Source organism: Anguilla anguilla, chromosome 5 (genome assembly GCF_013347855.1).
Source record: "Anguilla anguilla isolate fAngAng1 chromosome 5, fAngAng1.pri, whole genome shotgun sequence".
NCBI classification, from domain to species: domain Eukaryota; kingdom Metazoa; phylum Chordata; class Actinopteri; order Anguilliformes; family Anguillidae; genus Anguilla; species Anguilla anguilla.
Genome location: NC_049205.1, coordinates 53,659,451 through 53,681,677, shown reverse-complemented (window position 1 = coordinate 53,681,677; position 22,227 = coordinate 53,659,451). Strand labels below are relative to the sequence as shown.

Below are 22,227 nucleotides of genomic sequence, written 5' to 3'. Positions count from 1 at the left end.
GGATTAAAGGACACATCCTGCAGTAAACTGGGATAAAAGGACACATCCTGCAGTAAACTGGGATAAAAGGACACATCCTGCAATGAAGTGGGATAGAGATAAAAGGACACATCCTACAGTAAACTGGGATTAAAGGACACACCCTACAGTAAACTGGGATTAACGGACACATCCTGCAGTAAAGTGAGATAAAAGGACACATCCTACAGTAAACTGGGATTAACGGACACATCCTGCAGTAAACTGGGATTAAAGGACACATCCTACGGTGAACTGGGTTAAAGGGACAGCACAGTATTTACTACTGTAAATCAAGATAAGGGAACACACTTACTGGTCGATTACTCCGACAGTCATTTTTCCTGATCGTCATTCTGACAGTCACCTTCTGGCAGGATTTCCCATCTTCTTTACCTGAGTTTAATAAAAAACAGGGATAAATTTACTCATACATCATATGTTGGGGGATCAGTTAGCTGGATGATGTACATTTAGTGTGTTCTCTGACAATCTCTGCTAATTCAGATTCATTTCCATTTGCGAGTCACTTGCAATTCACAGAAACATACACAACTGGCACAGAATGTGTGCAGGGAGTTGTTTACAGAAGTAGGAACTGTTCAATTAAAAGTAATGACTTAATGTCCAGAGTTATGAGTTTGTGTGAATATGAGAATATCAGAGACTGCAGTGCTTTGGCCACATTCCATTCAGCGCCATACAGTCATAAGCAGGTGAACATAAAGGTACAATACAGCATTTGTATTATTAAAAATGTTTTCCCAAGAACTCTACTTAGATATTAGATGTATTTATCCCTGTACATATGATATATCCATCATATGTTCAAATGGAAATGGAAAATATAAGGAAACAAACAAGCAAAACAAAAAAAACACTTCTCTTCTATGATTTGTAAGAAAGGGTTAAGCATATCAAGTGGTGTAATTGTTTGGGTAATTTGGCATTCATTATCATTGTTCATCATTTTTAAAGAGAAACTCCTTTTTGAAGAGCAATGAAGCATGCATCATTCACATGCACAGAAAACACATCTTAAAACTAGTGCTAGTTGTGCCACACCACCCAAAGACTTACTAGGGGTCTCCTACTATGTCTCCACTCTCTTCTACGTGATTAGTTTCTAACAGTTGAAGACAGGCACAACAACATGCAACACAGATCTACACAGATGCTCACTAAGTGGCCACTACCAACAGTACATTGTTGGCGATCAACAATGCACTGCCCACACAGTGCAAAATGGGGCTGAAGCTTTAGCTGTGTCACGCACATTATCAGCGCAGATTGGAAGGAGGAGAAATGACAAAATGTATATGAAAAATATTTTTCAGAAACTGTTTTTGTGGTGTCCCATGTCCTTTTTTTTTTTTTAAAGGGAGTACATTGTTGGAAATCAACAATGGTGCTGGCAAGCCTTTTTTTTCTCTCCAGTAACTGGTACCTCTTTCACAGTTAGTGCTAACTGTGGGAGTCATTGGGCTAACAGGAAATGGAAACAGGGACAATCCAGAGCCTGGTGAGATTGGTACACGTTGGTCAGCTTGCAGATCCACACACAAAAAATTCAGATGGTTAAGCATTTACTTTTTATGCTTTTCAATAGTAACCAAAGTAACAGTAGTAGCAAATCCATACACACACACACACGCACACACATAAGCACACAATTGCATACGAGCAAGCACACACACACTCACACAATTTATCTTCTTTGTTTTTGATGGTTCATACAGAATACAACAAGGGAAAAATTAAGGATACATTTGATACCAATCAAGAAAACCTTCACCTTTAAAATTTATACTTTAAAATGTATATTCCTAGGATTAGTTTCAGTCCTCCCACTCAATGATGGAAAGTCCAGGGGTCAGGAAGTAAAAGTCCTGCCATCTGTTTCTTCCACCCATGAACTCAGCCAGCTGATTTCACTAATTAGTTAGACCTCCTGGCCATAATTGATCTAATGGTAGAGTTGATAAACAGCTTTGTAATGTGAGTGCGTGACTCTCCATTTGTTGGACAGTACTAGTACTACCCTGGATGTTACTTTTTATTCCTGAAGGGGGAACATGCTTCTTGATGTTCAGTAATCAGTGGGATTGGTGAGTCATGGTTGCTTATGTTTTTCTATTGAATGGGCAATTATGAACGTGGTTGAAGCATTTTCATTGCATTACATTGAAAAGCATATAAAGTATGCATATAGCTAATACATTCACATTATGGGGGGAAATGCAGGTATTTTTGAGAAAAAAATATATTTTTCAAAAGAGAGAGATAATTTAAGTACTTTTGCCAATTTAAGGTCCAAGGAAAAAGGTCTCAAGAATACATATTTAAGCTATATTGCAGCTTGCAACATCAAAAACAGATGCTTGCATTCTCCAAATTATCCATTGTTGAATGTGAGTATACAGTAATCATATACGAGCTCAAACATGTATTCTGAAACACGTGTTAAAGAAAGGAAAAGAACATTTTGTGGCGCATTTAAATATATAGCAAGCAGTAGGAGACTACAGATCTGTGCTACTATATATTAGCTACAGCGTTTAGTGGGAAACTCGATTCTGTTTCTCTCCAGGATACTCACAGGTCTTGCAGCATCCATCCATGTAGCTGATGATGGTCCCCCCAATCTAGCACAAAACAACCGTCAGTGTGGCTTCACAAAACAGAGGAGATGCCGAGTCACGTCACTGCCATTGGGGTAATGGAGCTTTGAAATGCAGGGTTACCCGTTGCCACTGGGGTAATGGAACTTTGAAATGCAGGGATACCCACTTCCATCGGGGTAATGGAACTTTGAGATGCAGGGTCATCCACTGCCATTGGGGTAATGGAGCTTTGAAATGCATGGATACCCACTGCCATTGGGGTAATGGACCTTTGAAATGCAGGGATACCCACTGCCATTGGTGAGCTTTGAAATGCAGGGTCACCCGCTGCCATTGGGGTAATGGACCTTTGAACTGCAGGGTTACCCACTGCCATTGGGGTAATAGACCTTTGACATGCAGGGATACCCACTGCCATTGGGGTAATGGACCTTTGAAATGCAGGGATACCCACTTCCATCGGGGTAATGGAACTTTGAGATGCAGGGTCATCCACTGCCATTGGGGTAATGGAGCTTTGAAATGCATGGATACCCACTTCCATCGGGGTAATGGAACTTTGAGATGCAGGGTCATCCACTGCCATTGGGGTAATGGAGCTTTGAAATGCATGGATACCCACTGTCATTGGGGTAATGGGCCTTTGAAATGCAGGGATATCCACTGCCATTGGTGAGCTTTGAAATTCAGGGATATCCACTGCCATTGGGGTAATAGACCTTTGACATGCAGGGTTACCCGCTGCCATTGGGGTAATGGAGCTTTGAACTGCAGGGTTACGCACTGCCGTTGGGGTAATGTAAATTCAATCAGTGGGCTGCAGTGGCTCCCTAACTTTCCCAACCCCCAACCAGCTTAATTAGTGAATACACTTTTATGCAACCCACCACTTAAACTTGAATACATTCAAATAAGGAGTAAAATAGTATATCGCAGAAGAACTGTGGGAACACTACAGAGCTCAGTGTAAAGTTTCACTAGTGTGAATGCCAGGCCTGCCATATGTATTCTGAGCCCCACAACAACCTTCTCAGAAAACAGCTTGGGATCCACTGCTGTACTCTATATGAAACTCAACAAAGCAGTCAAGTGTTAATATAATAATTGGTAATCTAAGTGGTGGAAAAAAGGAGGACTGTGACTTGTAAAGTAAAAAATCTAAAATGTAAAAGAAGAAATATTGAAGCGTGTAATCTAAACTGTAAAACAATAAGTGTTATAACTTGAAATTCAATATGTAAAACCAGATGTCTTGTAACTTGTAATCTAATCTGTATAACAAGAAGTTCTGTAATTTGTAATCTCATCACTACAACAAGAGGCACTGCAATTCATCACATTATCTGTCGAACAAAAATTCTACATGAAAATTGCTATGGGCAACAATATGTCAACCAATGGGACTCATAACTATAGCTGGCACTAGCGCCAACAGGACTGGATTCAGGACTGTTGGTCATGTGACCATACCAAGGACCATACTATAGCCTTCCCACCCAAACCCACCCCAGAGAGACCCAGTACAACGCCACATCAGTTTTTACATTCATTTCTGCACACAGCAGGAGCATACTGAAAGGTTGTCACTCAGATTTAAAGTGAGCACGCTGTGGCTACACTGAACCTGTCCCCGGGGTGCTGGCAGTGCACATACCTTGGTACACTCGGTCTCATTGAAGGGGGGGCAGCTGAAGGAATAGGAGACCAGCGTGGGGCCAGACAGCGTGGCTGCGCACTCATACTTGGTGCACTGGGACACCCATGTTTCTCCGGGCTGGAAGAGCATGGAACACCTGCGCTTACTGTGTGTTAGCACTGTCAGCTCATGTTTATGACCAGGAAAGACACATCCATAGATACATCAAACAGACACTTACTGGAACAGAACAGCAATAATAATAATAATAATAATAATAATAATAATAATAATAGTAATAATAATAATAGTAATAGTAATAATAATAGTAATAGTAGTAGTAGTAAGGAAGAAACAAGCAGTTCAAAGTGCTTCACAGTGGAATGAAAATAAAATACCTAAGAGTAAAATGAATGCAAAATCAATAAAATTATTACAAATAATTATTTCAGATATCATTGCACTGCTTTTCTTTTTGCACTAATGGTTTAAAATGACCTCTGTGACTCGTAGGTCTGTAATGTCATTTGACAGTTATGATGACATTCTATACTCCTACAGACACATGTGCGTTTGCACTCTGTATACCTTGCTGAGCGAGATGGATCCATTTTCATTCTGATACAAGCAGGAGATGTTCTTGCACACTCCACAGCATGTGGTCTGGTCATTTGGCGGAATGTATATCTGGTTCTGCAAGAGACACACCAGAGAGACTGAGAAACTGCGCTCTACCACAACAGGGGTTTACAACACAAGGCATGCAAAAATATATTTCACTTTCTCCATATGTCATATATCACTAATTCTAGACTTTCAGATGAATTGTACTTTTGTGGTAGTCCCGTGATCATTGTGCAGTAATTGTTATTTTGTCTACTTATACCACATAGCTGTGTGCAGATCCAATGTGTTACACAAATTCCTTACACGATGACATTATGATTTAGACATGCTACTGCAGGGCTGCCCAACCTTGTTCCTGAAGATCTACTGTCCTGTAGGTTTTCATTTCAACCCCAATTAATCTGGCGCACCTGATTTACCTGATACTAATTAGCAGCTCAATGAGGTCTCTACCTGTTGAATGAGGTGTGCTTTGTTAGGGCTGGAGTGAAATCCTACACAACGGCAGATCTCCAGGAACAGGGTTGGGCAGCCCTGTGCTACTGGTTGGTTAAATCGGCTCTGCATCACAGGCTTTTGCAGGTAAAGGACAGAGGTGTGAATTTCTGAGAAATGTTAGTGATTTCATTAAGAGGGGTTCCTCTGCCAGAGAGAGCCTCCCTGCTCTACTGCATGCAGAGGATGTCTTACCTGCTGGCACTGGGCCGAGCAGTTGGTGCTGGTGGCCCGAATGCGGTAGAACCCGGAGTGGGGGTCCAGGCTGCTGGTGCACTGTGTGGTGTAGCAGACCCCCTCAGCGCTGTGCTCCACCAGAGTCTGTCCTGGCCGCATTACACCTCTCTCACCGTCTACACACACGGCATCCCGCTCTGCGTGCGCGCACACACACAGGCATGCGCAGACACATGCACGCATGCACGCACACACACACACGCATGCATGCATACACAAACACACACACAATCATGCACATACACAAAGACACACACGCAAACATAAACACACACACACAATCACGCATATACACAAACAAACACACACATACATACAGCCATGCGCAGAGACACATAAGCATGCACACAAATATTTCCATTATAACTCCTCACCGAATCATACAGAGCGATGTTCAGAAGTGTAGACTATAAATGAATGAGTCAGCCTTAAACTCACCACACTTGTATTTTTTGCAGCCACATTGGTTTTTGGGGTCAGCAATGAAAGCCCTGTCAAGCTGCATGGTCTCGCCCTTATGAATAAAAAAACACACACAAATCAAACTGCACACAAGTCATCAATAAGCACTGATTTATAAAGTCCTACTGGAAATGTACCCACCAGATCACATTTTGGCCTTTTGATAGTTTCACAACTGCACTCTGAAATACACAGGGACACACAGAAACGCTGGTGAGTGTGTGCTCAGTATTAAAAGGCAAGGCAGATCAGATCAGAGGCAGTGTACATTGAAGATCAGTAACAGTATGCAGTTTGGGTCAGTGGCACTGTGCGGTGAGGATCAGTTACACTGTGCAATTAGTATCAGTGACAGTGTGCAGTGAGGATCAGTGCCACTGTGCAGTGAGAATCAGTGATAGTGTGCAGTGAAAGTCAGTGACACTGCAATTAGGATCAGTGACAGTGCAGTGAGGATCAGTAACACTGCTATTAGGATCAGTGACAGTGTGCAGTGAGGATCAGTGCCACTGTGCAGTGAGAATCAGTGATAGTGTGCAGTGAAAGTCAATGATACTGCGCAATTAGGATCAGTGACTATTCAGTGAGGATCAGTAACACTGTGCTATTAGGATCAGTGAAAGTGTACAATGAGGATCAGTGACATTGTGCAATTAGGATCAGTTACAGTGTACAGTGAGGATCAGTAACATTGTGCAATTAGGATCAGTAACAGTGTACAGTGAGGTTCAGTAACATTGCGTAGAATAAAGTGGAGGAGATGGCGGGTTTACCGCATGTCCGTAGCGGACAGCACTGCTCGGGAACAGCCACAGACACCTCTGACATGCCCTCAGGGCAGGAGAAGCCTGTGCATCGGTACGGCTCACACACTGCAGACACAACAGCACAAAACAAATCATTTAAAACCGGAAAAGCGCCACGGTTTCTAGGTCAAACATAAAATGGGATGTAAATTAGTTTGGGGGATTTGCTCTCCAATATTATATCACAAGAACAAACCGTGTTCTCCTGTTCCATGCAACACATAAAATAGGTCATGGTCTTATCAATGAAAGAATTATGCAGAAAAACACATCTGTTAAAAAAAATACACATGCACGCTTGCATGCACTCACACACACGCACACACACACAATTCAATACCTAATCACCAGTTCTCACATTTATGTTTCATTACACTCTTTTGCTATCCTTAATCATTTTTACAGTATGCTAAATGTGACTATAATCATGCAGTATGGCAGTAGACACGGTGACTGTGGGATAGTGTATGGTGGGGTCTGGCTCACCACAGTGATAGGTTGGGCAGCAGCGATCTGTGCTGTTAGCATCAACTGTCAGCACCTCTCCTTCCTGGCACTCAGGAGTAACGTCAGCACAAGCAGCACACACTGTATAACACACACACACAAACACAGACACACACACAATCCACTGTCATTGCTTGAAGAAATATTCCCCAGAACACAGTATAGTATGTAGCCCTGACTCATTGGAACTCACACAATACACAGGGGTGTGTCTGACATTCCCAATAAGTGTGGAAATCTCTGCAAAAAAAGCAAGGCCAAAATACACTCCTAACTTCTGTGTATGAGTGCACTGTGATGTAAGGGTGTGGGGGTGAGTGTAAAGAGGGCTGTATGAGGGAGATTTTATGAGTGTGAGGGTGAATCTGTACAGGTGTGTGTGTCTCTGCAGGTGTGAGTGTGAGGAGGGTTGTGTGAGGGTGAATCTGTACAGTTGCGTGTGTCCCTGCAGGTGTGAGTGTGAGGAGGGTTGTGTGAGGGTGAATCTGTACAGTTGCGTGTGTCCCTGCAGGTGTGAGTGTGAGGAGGGTTGTGTGAGGGTGAATCTGTACAGGTGTGAGTGTGAGGAGGATGGTGTGAGGGTGAATCTGTACAGGTGTGTGTGTGTCTCTGCAAGTGTGAGTGTAAGTAGGGTTGTGTGAGGGAGACTCTATGGGTGTGAGGGTGAATTTGTACAGGTGTGAGTGACTCACTGCATATGTGCGCCAGGCAGCAGCTCCCATCAGCCCGGGTTGCGATGAGGGTCTGGTCCTCTCTGCAGGCGGGGATGTCAGACTCACAGAGGTTGGGGTCACATTCTGAACACCAGCCAATCACACATAGGAACCGTGCATTAGCATCACAGAGGGGGGGAGAGCCTTACTGAGCATGCTCCACACTGTACACTCCACAGTAACATGGTAACACAGGTATAGTTACAGGAAAGTAGTATAACAAACGACTTTTAAAGTACAATGCCCTTTTCCGAAAATCATAACTATATTTAACTGTCACACAATGGACAACATGTCTACACAGGTATTCTCATATAGCGGATTTGGTTCTATTCCATTAAGCCATGCTGCAGACTGTAATTATACATCCACTCACCACATACGTAGTCTGGGCAGCAGGAGTCTTCTCTGTAGTAGGACACCAGCTTTTCTCCATATTTGCACTCGGGAGGGTAAGTGTCACAGAGCGTCTGATTGCAAACTACACGGAGACACAAAGAGGCACCTCACTTTGCTGTATCAGGTCTACATTAGGCGGTACTCATTACACTGTGCTTTGGGGAAATTCTTCCCGTGTGCTGTGTGCGGCACTGAGGGGTTTTACATTGTCTTGTGCGTTGTGTGCGTTACCCACCGCAGGCTTTCCGGGGGCAGCAGCTCCGGTCATCGGCCAGGCTGACGGTGACCTCCCCTGCTCTCCGGCACACGGGCTGGGGCACCGAGGAGCAGTTGTACTCCATCGGCACGATGGTGTCGTTGTCACACTTGTACATGCAGCAGCCGTCCTTAGACGCCTTCCAGACTTCACCCGAGGACCGGGGGTTCCCAAAGCTGTCCGTACAGGCTACACACAAACACACACATACACACACAGACACACACACACACACACACACACACACACACACATATACACACACACACACACACACACACACACACACACACACATATACACACACACACACACACATACACATATACACACACGTACACACAAACAGAGTAAATACACTCTCCGTTCTTTGCATGACTAGATTATAATGATTCCAGTAGTGACCTCCGGACAAAAGTGAAATTGTAGAATGAGGCTTCTATCAGAAGGTAACACATCTGGTACATTTTACCGGTCTACAGACAAGTGATCAATACACAGACACAATGATGTATACACAAATACAAAGAGAGTAGAACTGTGCACACACATACATAGACACACAAATACACACAGGGTACAGTGATGTACACACACACACACACACAGGGTATGGTGGCATACACACACACACACACACACAGGGTATGATGGCGTATACACACACACACACACACACACTGGGTATGGTGGTGTACACACACACACACACACTGGGTAAGAAGGCGCATACACACACACACACACACGCTGGGTAAGAGGGCGCATACCGCACTTGTAGGCAGGTATGCAGAGGGCGGAGTAGGGCCGGTGGAGGAGCGTTCCCTCGGGGCACACGCAGCCCTCAGTCAGGCCGGAGCAGTCCTCAGGATCCGAGTCCAGCTCGTGGCTGGGGCAGGTCTGGGCGGTGCAGGCCGGCAGGCAGGCCTGGTAGCGCAGCTCGTCGGGACAGCTGAAGGCTGCCAGGAGACAGCGCATTTCACATTTAAAACCGGCTCCTCGTTCGTCTCCCAAACAGACCAATGAAAGGAAGTGGGCGGAGCTTACGGCAGTAGTCCGGGCTCCTCCACTCGATGCAGATGTTGAATTTGTGGCAGGAGGCCACGTATGCGGCCAGGGCAACACAGGGGTTCTTCACATACTCTGCGTCACGCACCCACACCTCACAGAATATTGTGGGAGGAACCTGAATTCAAAACAGATCACAAATTAATTCATTTATTTTTGAATTAACATTGTCACTTCAGTGACATACTCCATTAATTGTGCAGATGTCAGAACAAAATAAAATGACCATTAATCTAGTCAGCTTGCCAGCTAACATTAGCTATCTAGCACACAGCAGCATTAGCATTGGCTTCCTAGGTAAGTTCATTATTTAATTAAATTCAATTTATTGAACATTATCATTCATACAATGAATGATGGCAAAGAAAAGCATTTCTCTCTGTAGCTGATGTAGCTCAATAAAGAGAGAGAACATCACTCTGTCAGAAGAAAAGGAACACCGTGATTCTTTCTTAGGGTAAAATGGATGCTCAGTGTTTATTTTTTACATGTAGCAGTGCTTTTTTCTGAAATGATTTAATTCAGTGCACGTGAAAGCCCCTGTTATGGCACTGGGAGCAGTCGCTGGTGGTTGACGTACGAAGGCGTGGCAGGAGGCGAAGCTGTGGTTGCTGAGCATGTCCAGGCACTCGGAGCAGTCGCTGGTGGAGCAGTTGACCTCGCGGCGGCGGCTTTGGCTGACGTAGACGGTGGTGTTGGGCACCTGCCAGCTATCGATGAAGAGCGCCGGGTCCTCGCCCTCGCCCACCGTGGTCCCATTGGACAGGGTCAGGTCGTTGGCCGGGTTACCATCGCAGCAGCCTGCGGAGAGACGGAGAGGTGGACCCGCCATTTCTGCATCGTTGCCTCACCCCGCAAAAACGCACAACTGTGAGCCCCCCCTGCCATTTTAATGACGGCCATTCATCTTCCGCACTGGCGCTGACAGGTCAGCTTGCGCGCCACATCAAATGAATATTTGTGCCTCCGCTGGTATTTGTGCCACTGCTGGTATTTGTGCCGCTGCTGGCTGGCTCATCCTGTGTCTTACAGTAGCTTTTGTGGCATATACCTAGTCCTGTGTGGTATATGCTACTAACTCCCATAGTACTGAACAGAGCCCAGTGTGATATATGCTAAAAACTCCTATAGTGCTGAATACAGGGCAGTGTGGTATATGTCACAAAGCCCATAGTGCTGAATATGGGCCTAGTGTGGTATAGTCCACAAAGCCCCGTAGTGCTGATTACAGGCCAGCATGGTATATGCCACAGCCCACAGTGGTGCATATTGGCTGGTACTGTACATACCACACAGGCCCATGGTGGAGAGTTTGTGGCCGTAGCCGTCTGTCTCGACCACCATCATCCCTGTGCTGTGAAACCACTGGATCTTCAGGCCGGCCGGAGTGCGGATCAGGTACATGTTTCCGGTGTCCAAAACTTCGTAGCCGTACTTCCTGAACCTGGGCTTGGCATACCTGGAGTTCACATACAACTGGCACAGACACCCCGGAGCTTCTTTACCGTTATCTCGAGGTTACACATAGGCAAAATGGTACACTGTAACACTCTTATGAAAGAGAAGGCGGAGAGATGGCATCTTACCCGTCTCTGTAGACGGTTGATCAGAACTTGATTGGATTTGTGTGTGATGTTAAGGGCAACCAGACACAGGCTGGTGAAATTCCACAGCGGCTTTCATGAGGGAGGAAAAGTAAACAACAGCGTGAAAATCTGAAGGCAAACACAGAGGTCAATTAAACCTGTCAGCTGACTTCTCGCTTGAGATAACCATCATCATGATCCCATACCGTGTCTGAGGTCTGGCACTCCTGCACCTGGATGCTCACAGTCTCGTCGGGAAGTTCGGTCACGATGTACGATGCTGCCTTATAGATCGCCACGCTGTTGCCATCGAATGTGATGACGTTCAAGTCCGGGAACAGGGAGCAGCGACCTGTGGATTCAGCACAGGCACATTGAGCACCATCTGATGAAACAGATCTGTCCTCCTGTGAAACTAATTGAACAGCCTGCCAGTTAGAACACTTGCCCTTCTTTCCTACACCTAATTAAACGTATTATTACTGTGTGTTTGGCCATGATGGCAGAGTAAGCGGTTGTGGATGGAAACATACCAGAGAAATACATAGACAGACAGAGAGACAGACAGTTATGTGCATGTAATTATAGCAAAGTTTTTGAGGTTATGTATGTATATGAACACGTATTGATGGTGCACATGGATGACAGCACTCACAGGGACAGTCCCACTGAGGGCAGCACTTGTCTCCGTTCACCAGGACTGCAAATCCCAGGAGGCCGCAGTTTGGAGGAATGGAGTTGTAGGGGCAGTTCTGTGACTTGTTGAACAGCATCAGCTGCCCACCCACACAGATGTACTTGGTGCACTCATCAATGATCTCTGAATATGGGGGCTGAGAAACACAACAGTATCACCAGGGACAATTGTACAGCAGGTCTCATAGTGAACAGGTCATACAGGAGCAGGTCATACAGCAGCTCTCACAGTGAACAGGTCATACAGGAGGTCTCACAGTGAGTACTGAGAGTAATCTAAGCAATTGTGCAATAATTTCCCCAAAAGTCTCTAAAGAGGTGATTTTTACAGTGAAGAAACCAGACAGGAGGTCTCAGAGTGAACATGTCATATGCCCAGATTCATAAAGCAAGAGGTCAGTATAAGTACAGGGAGGAGAGACTGACCGTGCACATCCTGGTTGAGGGTATGGCAGTGGTGGTGGTGGTGGTGGTGACCTCAGTGGTGTGTGGTGCAGCTGAGGGTGTGGCCATTTCTGGTGCAGTGGTCCACCAGCGATCTGTGGCGGGGGTGAAGGGCGATGTGGTGGTGGCCGTTGTTGGGGTGGCTGCTGTCTCTGTGACCGCGACAGGGGTGGGAGATGGGGGCACTGAGACCTCGTCGGTAGGCCGAGGCCCAGTGGACGTCAGCCAGTCTGGCACAGAAGTTTTGGCGCTCTCTGTGGGTGGGGTATCAGTCTGAGGGACCCCCTCAGTGCTGACAGTGCTTTCAGGGGTGGCAGTGGGCAGTGTGATTGTTACCCTGCTGGTTTCTGTAATGGCCACAGGGGGCGCTGTGACTGATGTCAGGCTGGGCACTGGAGTGGAGTGGGTTTTGGTGGTTTCAGTAGAAAGCGTTGTGGGTGGAGGTTCTGTGGTTCTGGTGGTGGTAGGCCTGGTGGACCTCTGAGTGGTACGTGTGGTCGAGACAGTGACTGAGACAGGTTTCACAGGGGTTGATGGGTAAACAGGGGCTGTGGTTGTCGTTGGCAATGGCGGGAGTCGTGTTGACAAGGAGAGCCTCTCAGTGGAAGTGCTAACAGTAGACGTCCTGACAGTTGAAGTACTGATCGTGGTTGTCTTGGTAGAAGTCACGAGGGGCACTGGTGGAGAAGTCACTCGCGTGGTTCTGCTCAGTGTGGTCCCAACAGATGACCTGGTGCTGGGGGGGGGCCCTGTGGTGGACGTCATTCTTGGCGTGTATCTTTCAGGGGTGGTGGTGACAGTTGGTCGACTGGTTGAAGCAGTGTGCAATGACGTAGGTGTGGGTGATGCAGTTGTTGATGCTGTAGTAACCTCTGGCACCTCCACTTTCTGTGTGACCGGAGGAGGGCCTATTGTCCCTGTAAGAGGAGGCATAGTCAATGGCTTGGTGGTAGAAGTAATGAGGCGAGACACAGTCGTAGCCTTTGTGGTAGAGTGAGTGGTAAAAGTTTCCCTCTCTTTGGTTGTGGGTGACTCTGTTCTGGCTGTTTTAGTTGTCACTGGCGAGTGGGTGGCAGCTTCAGGACGCTCTGTGGTTTTCCTGGTGCTCTTTAGAATTGAAGTTGCCTCGGAGGTTGCTGTAGTGACCCGTGACACTGGAGAGGTGGAAACAGTGACCTTAGAGCTGGTCACTGCAAGGGGTTTGGCTGTGGTTGTCGTGGTGATCTCACTGGTGGCAGTGCTTACCTCAGCGGGTGAGCTGGGATAGGGGGTTACGGTCAATGGTTTAGAGGTGATCGCTGCAGTGCTTACTTTGTGGGTCAGGTAGGATGGAGTGGTCAAAGTTTGGGTGGATGGAGATCGCGGGGTCTCTGTAATTTTTAAGGTGGAGGGCAGGGTTGAAAGCTCTGCTTCAACTGTGGGGGCTTTCACTGTTGTTGACTCCGTAGTTCTGATAACTGGGGTGATGGACATCGTTGTGGCTGCCGTTTCGGGGATAGTGGAGATGGTCGTCTTCGACGGGGTAACGGGAAAAGTAGTGAAAGTCGTTGTTGCGGGAGTTTCCGGCAAAGTGGGGATGGTTGTCGTCGCTGGTTTTTTGGGTGAAGTGGAGACTGTTGATGTTGCCGTCGTTTCTGTAGCTGTCGTTTCAGGTGAAGTTGAGATAGATGTTGCGGCTATGGTGTGAGGGAATTTAACTGTTGATTTTGGGGTCTCTACAGGTATTACGGTTGTGCGAGGCACCTCCAGAGAGACTGGTCTGCCTATGGTGGTCTGCACAGTTGTGGCACCAGTGTCAGCTGTGGTCTGTCTCCAATCTTCGGCTGTTGTTTTCGTGGACACCGGCACATGCACAGTGGTCATCTCTGAGGTACTCTCGGTGGTGGGCACTCCAGTTATCCAGGAAGTCCTGACAGTAGTGGCGGTTGATGTCGGCTGGGTCTCTGCTGTTCTTGTGGTAGTTTCTTCCACAGGTGGAGGTGCGGAAGCGGTGGTGGCAATGGTGCTGGGCGTTAGGGGACGGACTGTGGTGGTTGTGGAGGTCACAACAGCAGTGAAGGCTGCCGTTGTGGTTTTCCTTGTAGAAATGGGAGGCTGAGAAGTAGGGGACGTGGGCACCGATGACAGTGTGGTTTGAAGCGCGGGAACAGGGGTAGTAGAAGGTAGAGAGGGGGTGATGGTTGTAGACGTTCTCAGGACAGGAGCGGTGGGAACATGTCTTTCTGAAGTTACTGCGGAAATGACCTCTGGACTCGTACCTGGCGTGGTGGAGCTTGTGGTGGTAAAGGCACTCACAGTCGTGGCTGATTCAGTCAAATGTGTGGTAGAAGGCTTGGGCGTGGTGACCCCTAGTGTGCGTGTGGGAGTAGAAGGAGAGATGGTGTAGGCTTCTGTGGTGGTGATGGTGCTGGTAATGGTGGTGGGACTGGTTTCTAGGGTGGTGTGCATGGTTGTTTTAGCCGTTTCAACAACAGCAGGTCCTGCGCTGGTCTCTCTGTAGGTTGTAGTAGGGTGTGTGGTCTCTGTGGTTGTGGCTGTGAATCTGGAGGTTTCTGAGATGATCGTGGTTGGCGTGCTGGTGGTGGTGGTATAGACGGGAGTCGCCCAGGCGGTGCTAGCGGTGGTTTCTGTAACCGCCTCCGAAGGTGAAGCTGCAGGGACAGGAAGTGTGCTGGTGCTGACTGGGCGCAGGATGGAGCTGGTGGACAGACCCATAGTGGGAGAGGGTGGAGAGACATGAGTTGTGCTGGAGGTTATCTCTGAGGTGGCAACTGGCCTCGTGGCAGTTGCAGTGGAGGCGGCTGAGGTGGTAGCAGTCTCTGAGGTCATGGGAGTGGTGGTGGTAGTGGTAGTTCTGGTGGTAGCAGTCTCTGAGGTTGTGGTGGGGGTGGTGGTAGTGGTAGTTCTTGTGGTAGCGGTCTGTGAGGTTGTGGTGGGGGTGATGGTGCTAGTTCTGGTGGTAGCAGTCTCTGAGGTCATGGTGGGGGTGGTAATAGTGGTAGTTCTGGTGGTAGCAGTCTCTGTGGTTGTGGTGGGGGTGGTGGTGGTGGTGCTAGTTCTGGTGGTAGCAGTCTCTGATGTCGTGGTGGGGGTGGTGGTGGTGCTAGTTCTGGTGGTAGCTGCCTCTGAGGTTGTGGTGGGGGTGGTGGTGGTGCTAGTTCTGGTGGTAGCTGTCTCTGAGGTTGTGGTGGGGGTGGTGGTGGTGCTAGTTCTGGTGGTAGCTGTCTCTGAGGTTGTGGTGGGGGTGGTGGTGGTGCTAGTTCTGGTGGTAGCTGTCTCTGAGGTTGTGGTGGGGGTGGTGGTGGTGCTAGTTCTGGTGGTAGCAGTCTCTGAGACTGGTGTGGGGGTGGATGCGGTGATAGCAGTTTCTGTGGTCGTGGTGGTAGCGGAGGTGGTGGTTACACTCTCGGCAGTTGTGGTAGGGGTGGTTGTAGTGGTAGTCCTGGTGGTAGTGGTTTCTGAGGCTGTGGTGGGGGTGGTGGTAGTGGTGAGGGTAGTGGCAGTCTCTGAGGTTGTGGCAGGGGTGGTGGTAGTTCTGCTTGTAGCAGTCTTTGAGGTTGTGGCAGGGGTGGTGGTAGTTCTGGTTGTAGCTGTCTTTGAGGTTGTGGCAGGGGTGGTGGTAGTTCTGGTTGTAGCAGTCTTTGAGGTTGTGGCAGGGGTGGTGGTAGTGGTAGTTCTGGTGGTGGCAGGCTCTGAGACTGTGGTGGGAGTAGTTGTGGTGGCAGTTACCCACAAGGCAGTGGGGGTAATGGGGCTGGTCCTCTCGGTGGAAGGCTCCATGGGAGTGCGTGCAGTGGTTGGTAGCATCACGGTTGTTGGCCCAGTTGGGCCTGCTAGGCTCGTGAGCACAGCTGTGGATGTTTTCTCTGATGTCAGGGACACAGGGACCTCGGATACCGTGGGAGGGACCGGAGGCCCGGGCGATGTCCCGGGAGTGACAGGGACTGCAGGGGTGGGGGGTCCGGTATCCACCTCCGGCACCAAACTGGTCACAGTCGAGGTGGTCACGGGCTGGGAGGTTAAAGTAGGGGAAGTCGCAGTCGTGGACGGCTCCCTCTCAGTCACGGCGGGCGCCGCGGCGCTGGTGCTGTGCGTTTCCTTAGCAGCGGTCTCGGGGGAGGCGGTGGGGGGTGCGGAGTGTGCCGTGGAGATGCCGGGGGCGGTGGAGTGTGCCGTGGAGGCCGCCGCAGTAGCCGGGACAGCCGCAGTTGAAGTGACAGCTGCAGGTGCCGCTGCAGTACTGTGGGGAGGAGTGGGGGCCACAGCAACTGGTGGCTTAATGCCTGAGGATAAATAATAAGACAACTGTTAGATAAGCACGGTTATTCCACAAAAAAAAATGGAAAGGGAGAGGGACAAGGGGTAAATGCATTACTTGTGACAGAATTTAAACCCCCGGCACCCGTGGTCTGGCACGGGGATGGAAGCTTAATTAAACAGATGTTGGGATGAATATTTCAGCTTCTAAGAAATGCGATATCACACAGCGATGATGTCACATGAAGGGGGATCGTCAAATGAGCTCATACGCATTTGCAAAGAGTACTTTTGTTCTGTCAATGTCAGACTAATCTATCCCAAACTAATCTACACTAAGCTAACTCTACTACACAGAACAAAGAGTCCTTTGAAGTACTAGAACCAGTATACATATTTTTTGTGTTACAAATTATAATTACTAAAGGCATGAAAAACATTTTGATTCTGTCATTAAGCATTATGACATTTAAAATGAGTTTAATTTCCTCTTTTTTCCTCACACTACACACTACAGTCAAAGCAAAGATCAATTATCAGAATGCTACTTCTGCAAAGCAGCAAACAACTGTTCACTTGTTTTCACTTCAATTGCAATTATAAAACACAAACATCTCAGACATATTGACACATTTAGTCCATTTTACATAATAAAGATCATTGTGTGCACATGTTAAAATCTATGCAATTTATTTCATTTTAAAAAATTCTCATTACAAAATGTGCATTAAAAGCTCACATAAAAAGTTTGAGATTTTGAGTCAAGAAAACTAAGAAAAAAACCATAATTGGATAAACAATTTATTTTTTCATTGCACCTTGATATGTTCTTGTAGGTATAGTGGCATCAGGTACCTTAGATAGGTTTCACTAACAAAACCCTAGCCCCTAGCTGTTGCAGTGACTGTGGCTATATTCATGTGATTTTATAAGATATGAGAGACTTACAATCTGCCAGATGCACACATCGCTGAGTGACTTCATCCAGAACCATGTGACCTGGGCATTGTGGGATGCATCCCTCCACTCTACAGAGAAAAACATATCTCTCTGAGAACAACACGCAACAATCACGCACCTTGCGAAGTCCCACACGCACAGCCACTAGTTTGCTGTTGATGCTGAGGTGAGTGTACACATTGATGAGTGTGTTAGCATGCCCACGTGTTTTTTGTACTAAGGTCTGTGATGTTTGCGTTTGGTGTGCACGTATTATGCATGTATGAGGTGTTGTGATGTGTATGGTGTATGAGTGGATGTCAGTCTTTTGTGGATGTGTGTTGTATGTATGGGAGTGTGTTGCATGTATGGATGTGTGTTGTGTGTGTGGAGCTATGTGCTGTGTGACACAGTAGACGTAAGCTCTTACTTTGGGATGGTGGTACAGAGCTGGCCGCTGGGGTCACTGCAGGTCCTGAAGCAGGCACTCACACATGACTCGTACCTCCACTGGCACCGAGGCCAAAGAGAGGTGTCCAAGTCAAAGCCTGAAAGAAAACACCAGATTTCACTGCGTCACATTAACAGCACGGGGCCTGGCACATTCAAACAAGACTAGGAAACCTAGTATATGACTGGACGTAACACACGTGATCCGGCCGACCAGTGGTGTAACTTCATAACTTGGCTGACCAATGGTGTAACTTCATCACTCACTCACTCAGTCAGTCACAGACATTCGAGTTTGTAGGGCTGGCCCCGCTGTTGCGGTCCAGTCAATAAATGCAGAGAAGCAAAAATGGCGAAGAATAATCCAATCCCATTCACAATATTTCACAAATCATTTCAGAAAGGTGAAATTGTAACTGCAGTATCCACAGCAGTATGGTTAGAAGCCATTGCAGCAATAATATCAGTGGCTAGTGGCGTAATGTAATGATAAGACAGACATGTTTTAGTGATAAAAGGATGGATTAGTGAGCTGCATCTGCTAAGGATGTCCATTATTATACACATGGCTTCAGAATGCATTCTGTTACAGGTTGCGTTGGCTGGTGTCAGGGCCTCTTCGGGTGAGAGAGTGCCAGTAAAACATGTGGTCTAGCTGCAGCCAAATGCCCTTACTCTACAGCCAGCAGTGGGGTCCATCAGCACCCCCTTCTGGAGCTTAGCTGCACCTCCACTCACATTTTTCCCCCACATCAGATGATAACTGATTTATAAAAAAAACCCCTAGAAAACATACGGCGTAAGCTAATGACATTTCTCGAACCCTTGAGAATGCCCAGAGCTACGAGGGGTCACGCCGTGCCGTGGGACAGGGCCACATTCACGGCCCCGGCCGGGACGGGGGCGATGGCAGGGGTCAGGGTGGTAATGCGCGAGGGGGCGCCGGGCCCTCTCCCCGATGTTTCGGACACTTTCGCCCCTGGCGGGCTCCTCTGCTTGGCGGAATGCGGCCGGCGTTCCCCGCAGTCAGCAGGAAACCCAATCTCCTTCAGCCCGCGAGCCGGCCCGCCCGTGCTCCTTTCCTCTAGCTAAAACAAATGCGGCAGTATTTTTAGCCGAGCGTGATTACCCTGCCTCAGCAGGCTGAGGGGTGTGGAGACGCAGCGCCGGGCACCCCACCCCCGCAACTCGAACCTTGGACCTGACCCTTAATATGAAGCCCAGCCGTCACTGGGCACTATTGTATAATGGATAAACAGTTGTGGCTTTCCACTAGGGTTGCCACACACGCACACACATACACACACATGCACATGCACACACACACACACATACACACACACATATTTAAATATATGTATATATGACCAAGGAAGAATTGGTTAGGCAGTAGTGCATTGTGATAAAATGGGACTAGAAGAGCATACAGCCTTGTACAGATACATGGGCTCCTAAAACCGGGCGAGTCGCTCTGCGTGCCCCTCTCTGGGCAGGACGGGTGAACCCCCTGGCGGTGCGTGTGTGGTGTTTGGGGGGGTGGGGGGGGTGGAGACAGCCGGCCCCCGGGGGGCTGGTGTGGCATGCCGCCGCCCCACATCTCAACATGCCCATGATTAAAGACACTCTCCAGCGCACATCAGGCACTTGGCATTGACAAAAGCTGTCATTTTTCCGGGGGTGGGAGTGTGCCAGTCGACAGCTGCACGGCCCGGCCATTACAGTGCAATGCAAAACAAGGCCGGCCTCACAATGCGCCCATTAACACACCCCCCCCCCCCCCACTGGACCGCTAAAGCAGAGGCCTACGGGCCCTGAGCAACGTGGGAGGGGGATGGGGGCGACTCACCGCAGCCCTCATTTTGTGAGTCAGTCGAGTCGGGAGGCTAGCTGAAGCGTAGCTAAAGGAAAACACACAGCACGGTAAGCCTGGCGTCGCTGTGGTTTTACTCCAATTGACTATTTGACATTACCCTTCGCCAGACAATTCCAGTGTCTGTAGGCTATTCTACAAACATCATAAAGACACTCCGGGCCTCTCTTAACCTTTGACCCAGAAGCAATAATCTGAATGGATGGGTCTGAAGTGTGAGGCTCTGCAGTCTCCTGCAAATCTGAACAGCCCAGTACTTACGTTTTTTCATTCAACCTTTATTTAATCAGGGTAGTCACATCTACAATGATATCCTTCACAAGTGTGCCCAGAGCCCTACATGTCTTTGGACTGTAGGAGGAAACTGGAGTAGCCAAAGAAACCAAACCACTGAGCAACCATGCTGGCTTACTTGTGTATCTGAACAACCTGTTCTCACCTGTGAACCTTAACAATCTGTTCTCACCTGTGAGTCTGAACAACCCAGCTCTCGCCTGTGAATCAGAACAACCCAGCTCTCACCTGTGAGTCTGAACAACCCAGCCCTCACCTGTGAATCTGAACAACCTACTCTCACCTGTGAATCTGAACAACCCAGCCCTCACCTGTGAATCGGAACAACCCAGCTCTCACCTGTGAATCTGAACAACCCAGCTCTCACCTGTGAATCTGATCAACCCAGCCCTCACCTGTGAATCTGAACAACCCAGCCCTCACCTGTGAATCTGAACAACCTACTCTCACCTGTGAATCTGAACAACCCAGCCCTCACCTGTGAATCTGAACAACCCAGCCCTCACCTGTGAATCTGAACAACCTACTCTCATCTGTGAATCTGAACAACCCAGCCCTCACCTGTGAATCTGCACAACCCAGCCCTCACCTGTGAATCTGAACAACCCAGCTCTCACCTGTGAATCTGAACAACCTACTCTCACCTGTGAATCTGCATATCGCTGTACTGACCTGTGAGTCTGAAGAGCGTAGCCCTGCGGAAGCCGTCCGAGTGGTTGTACTTCATGAGGTGGAGTCGGGAGCGGGTGTAGTGCAGGAAGAAGCCGGGCCGGGCGAAGGACTCCAGGGAGTCGTAGCCGCTGATCCAGGTGTCCCGGTGCAGGACGAAGGTGGCCTGGTCAGAGAACAGCCCCCGCTCCTCAAACTTGGCCAGCTCCAGCTGTCCGCCCCGCTGAGCGCGGACAAAATAGTTTGGCCGTCCCGCTGCTTCGAAGGACACCAGAGAGGAGTCTGGAGGGAATTTCCACCACAAAGAGGAATTAGAATCAGGAAAACAGGCAAAGGAGACATTTTGCTTCCTTTAAAAAATGTTTAAATATTTATATAAATGTGAAACTACAAAAGGGGTGAACGTGCATTTTGAAGTTGGTGCGTTAGAGGGTTGGGGGGTGTTGACAGCAGTGGGAGGCGGGAAACCAAGTGTGCAGTCCTTGGGGGTAGGTTAAGGTGGTGGGGTGTAGCATGGTGTCCATGGTGCAGTCATGGTTGGAGCGTGGTTGTGGTTGTGGTTGTGGTTGTGGTTGTGGTTGTGGATATGGTTGTGGCTGTGGTTGTGGTTGGTGGATATGGTTGTGGTTGTGGTTGTGGTTTTGGTTTTGGTTTTGGTTGTGGTTGTGGTTGTGGTTGTGGTTGTGGATGTGGATGTGGTTGTGGATATGGTTGTGGTTGTGGATATGGTTGTGGTTGTGGTTGTGGTTGTGGATATGGTTGTGGTCATGGTTGTGGATATGGTTGTGGTCGTGGTTGTGGATATGGTTGTGGTCGTGATTGTGGATATGGTTGTGGTTGTGGATATGGTTGCAATGTGGCTGTGGTTGTGGTTGTGGATATGGTTGTGGTTGTGCTTGTGGGGGTGGATATGGTTGTGGTTGTGCTTGTGGATATGGTTGTGGTCGTGGTTGTGGGGGTGGATATGGTTGTGGCTGTGGTTGTGGTTGTGGATATGGTTGTGGATATGGTTGTGTTTGTGGTTGTGGTTGTGGATGTGGATGTGGTTGTGGTTGTGGATATGGTTGTGGTTATGGATATGGTTGTGGTTGTGGTTGTGGATATGGTTGTGGTTGTGCTTGTGGATATGGTTGTGGTCGTGGTTGTGGGGGTGGATATGGTTGTGGCTGTGGTT

At 48.2% G+C, this 22,227-nt stretch overlaps 1 protein-coding gene across 1 annotated transcript in view; it reads right to left on the bottom strand.

The window, feature by feature from the left end:
* otog (otogelin) overlaps positions 1-22,227 on the bottom strand; it is a 65,884-nt gene that overhangs the window by 376 nt on the left and 43,281 nt on the right. Inside the window, exons 31-53 of the mRNA XM_035419518.1 lie at positions 21,057-21,335; positions 18,201-18,318; positions 17,780-17,859; positions 12,557-16,857; positions 12,090-12,267; positions 11,641-11,786; positions 11,435-11,524; positions 11,138-11,324; positions 10,429-10,649; positions 9,828-9,966; positions 9,551-9,739; positions 8,760-8,969; positions 8,502-8,606; positions 8,105-8,209; positions 7,392-7,493; positions 6,873-6,971; positions 6,241-6,281; positions 6,076-6,151; positions 5,596-5,774; positions 4,867-4,971; positions 4,297-4,416; positions 2,618-2,663; positions 335-414 (exon numbers count right to left, since the gene is read on the bottom strand). Coding sequence (XP_035275409.1) covers positions 335-414; positions 2,618-2,663; positions 4,297-4,416; positions 4,867-4,971; positions 5,596-5,774; positions 6,076-6,151; positions 6,241-6,281; positions 6,873-6,971; positions 7,392-7,493; positions 8,105-8,209; positions 8,502-8,606; positions 8,760-8,969; positions 9,551-9,739; positions 9,828-9,966; positions 10,429-10,649; positions 11,138-11,324; positions 11,435-11,524; positions 11,641-11,786; positions 12,090-12,267; positions 12,557-16,857; positions 17,780-17,859; positions 18,201-18,318; positions 21,057-21,335 — 7,196 coding nt within the window. The remainder of the gene's footprint in view (positions 1-334; positions 415-2,617; positions 2,664-4,296; positions 4,417-4,866; positions 4,972-5,595; positions 5,775-6,075; positions 6,152-6,240; positions 6,282-6,872; positions 6,972-7,391; positions 7,494-8,104; positions 8,210-8,501; positions 8,607-8,759; positions 8,970-9,550; positions 9,740-9,827; positions 9,967-10,428; positions 10,650-11,137; positions 11,325-11,434; positions 11,525-11,640; positions 11,787-12,089; positions 12,268-12,556; positions 16,858-17,779; positions 17,860-18,200; positions 18,319-21,056; positions 21,336-22,227) is intronic.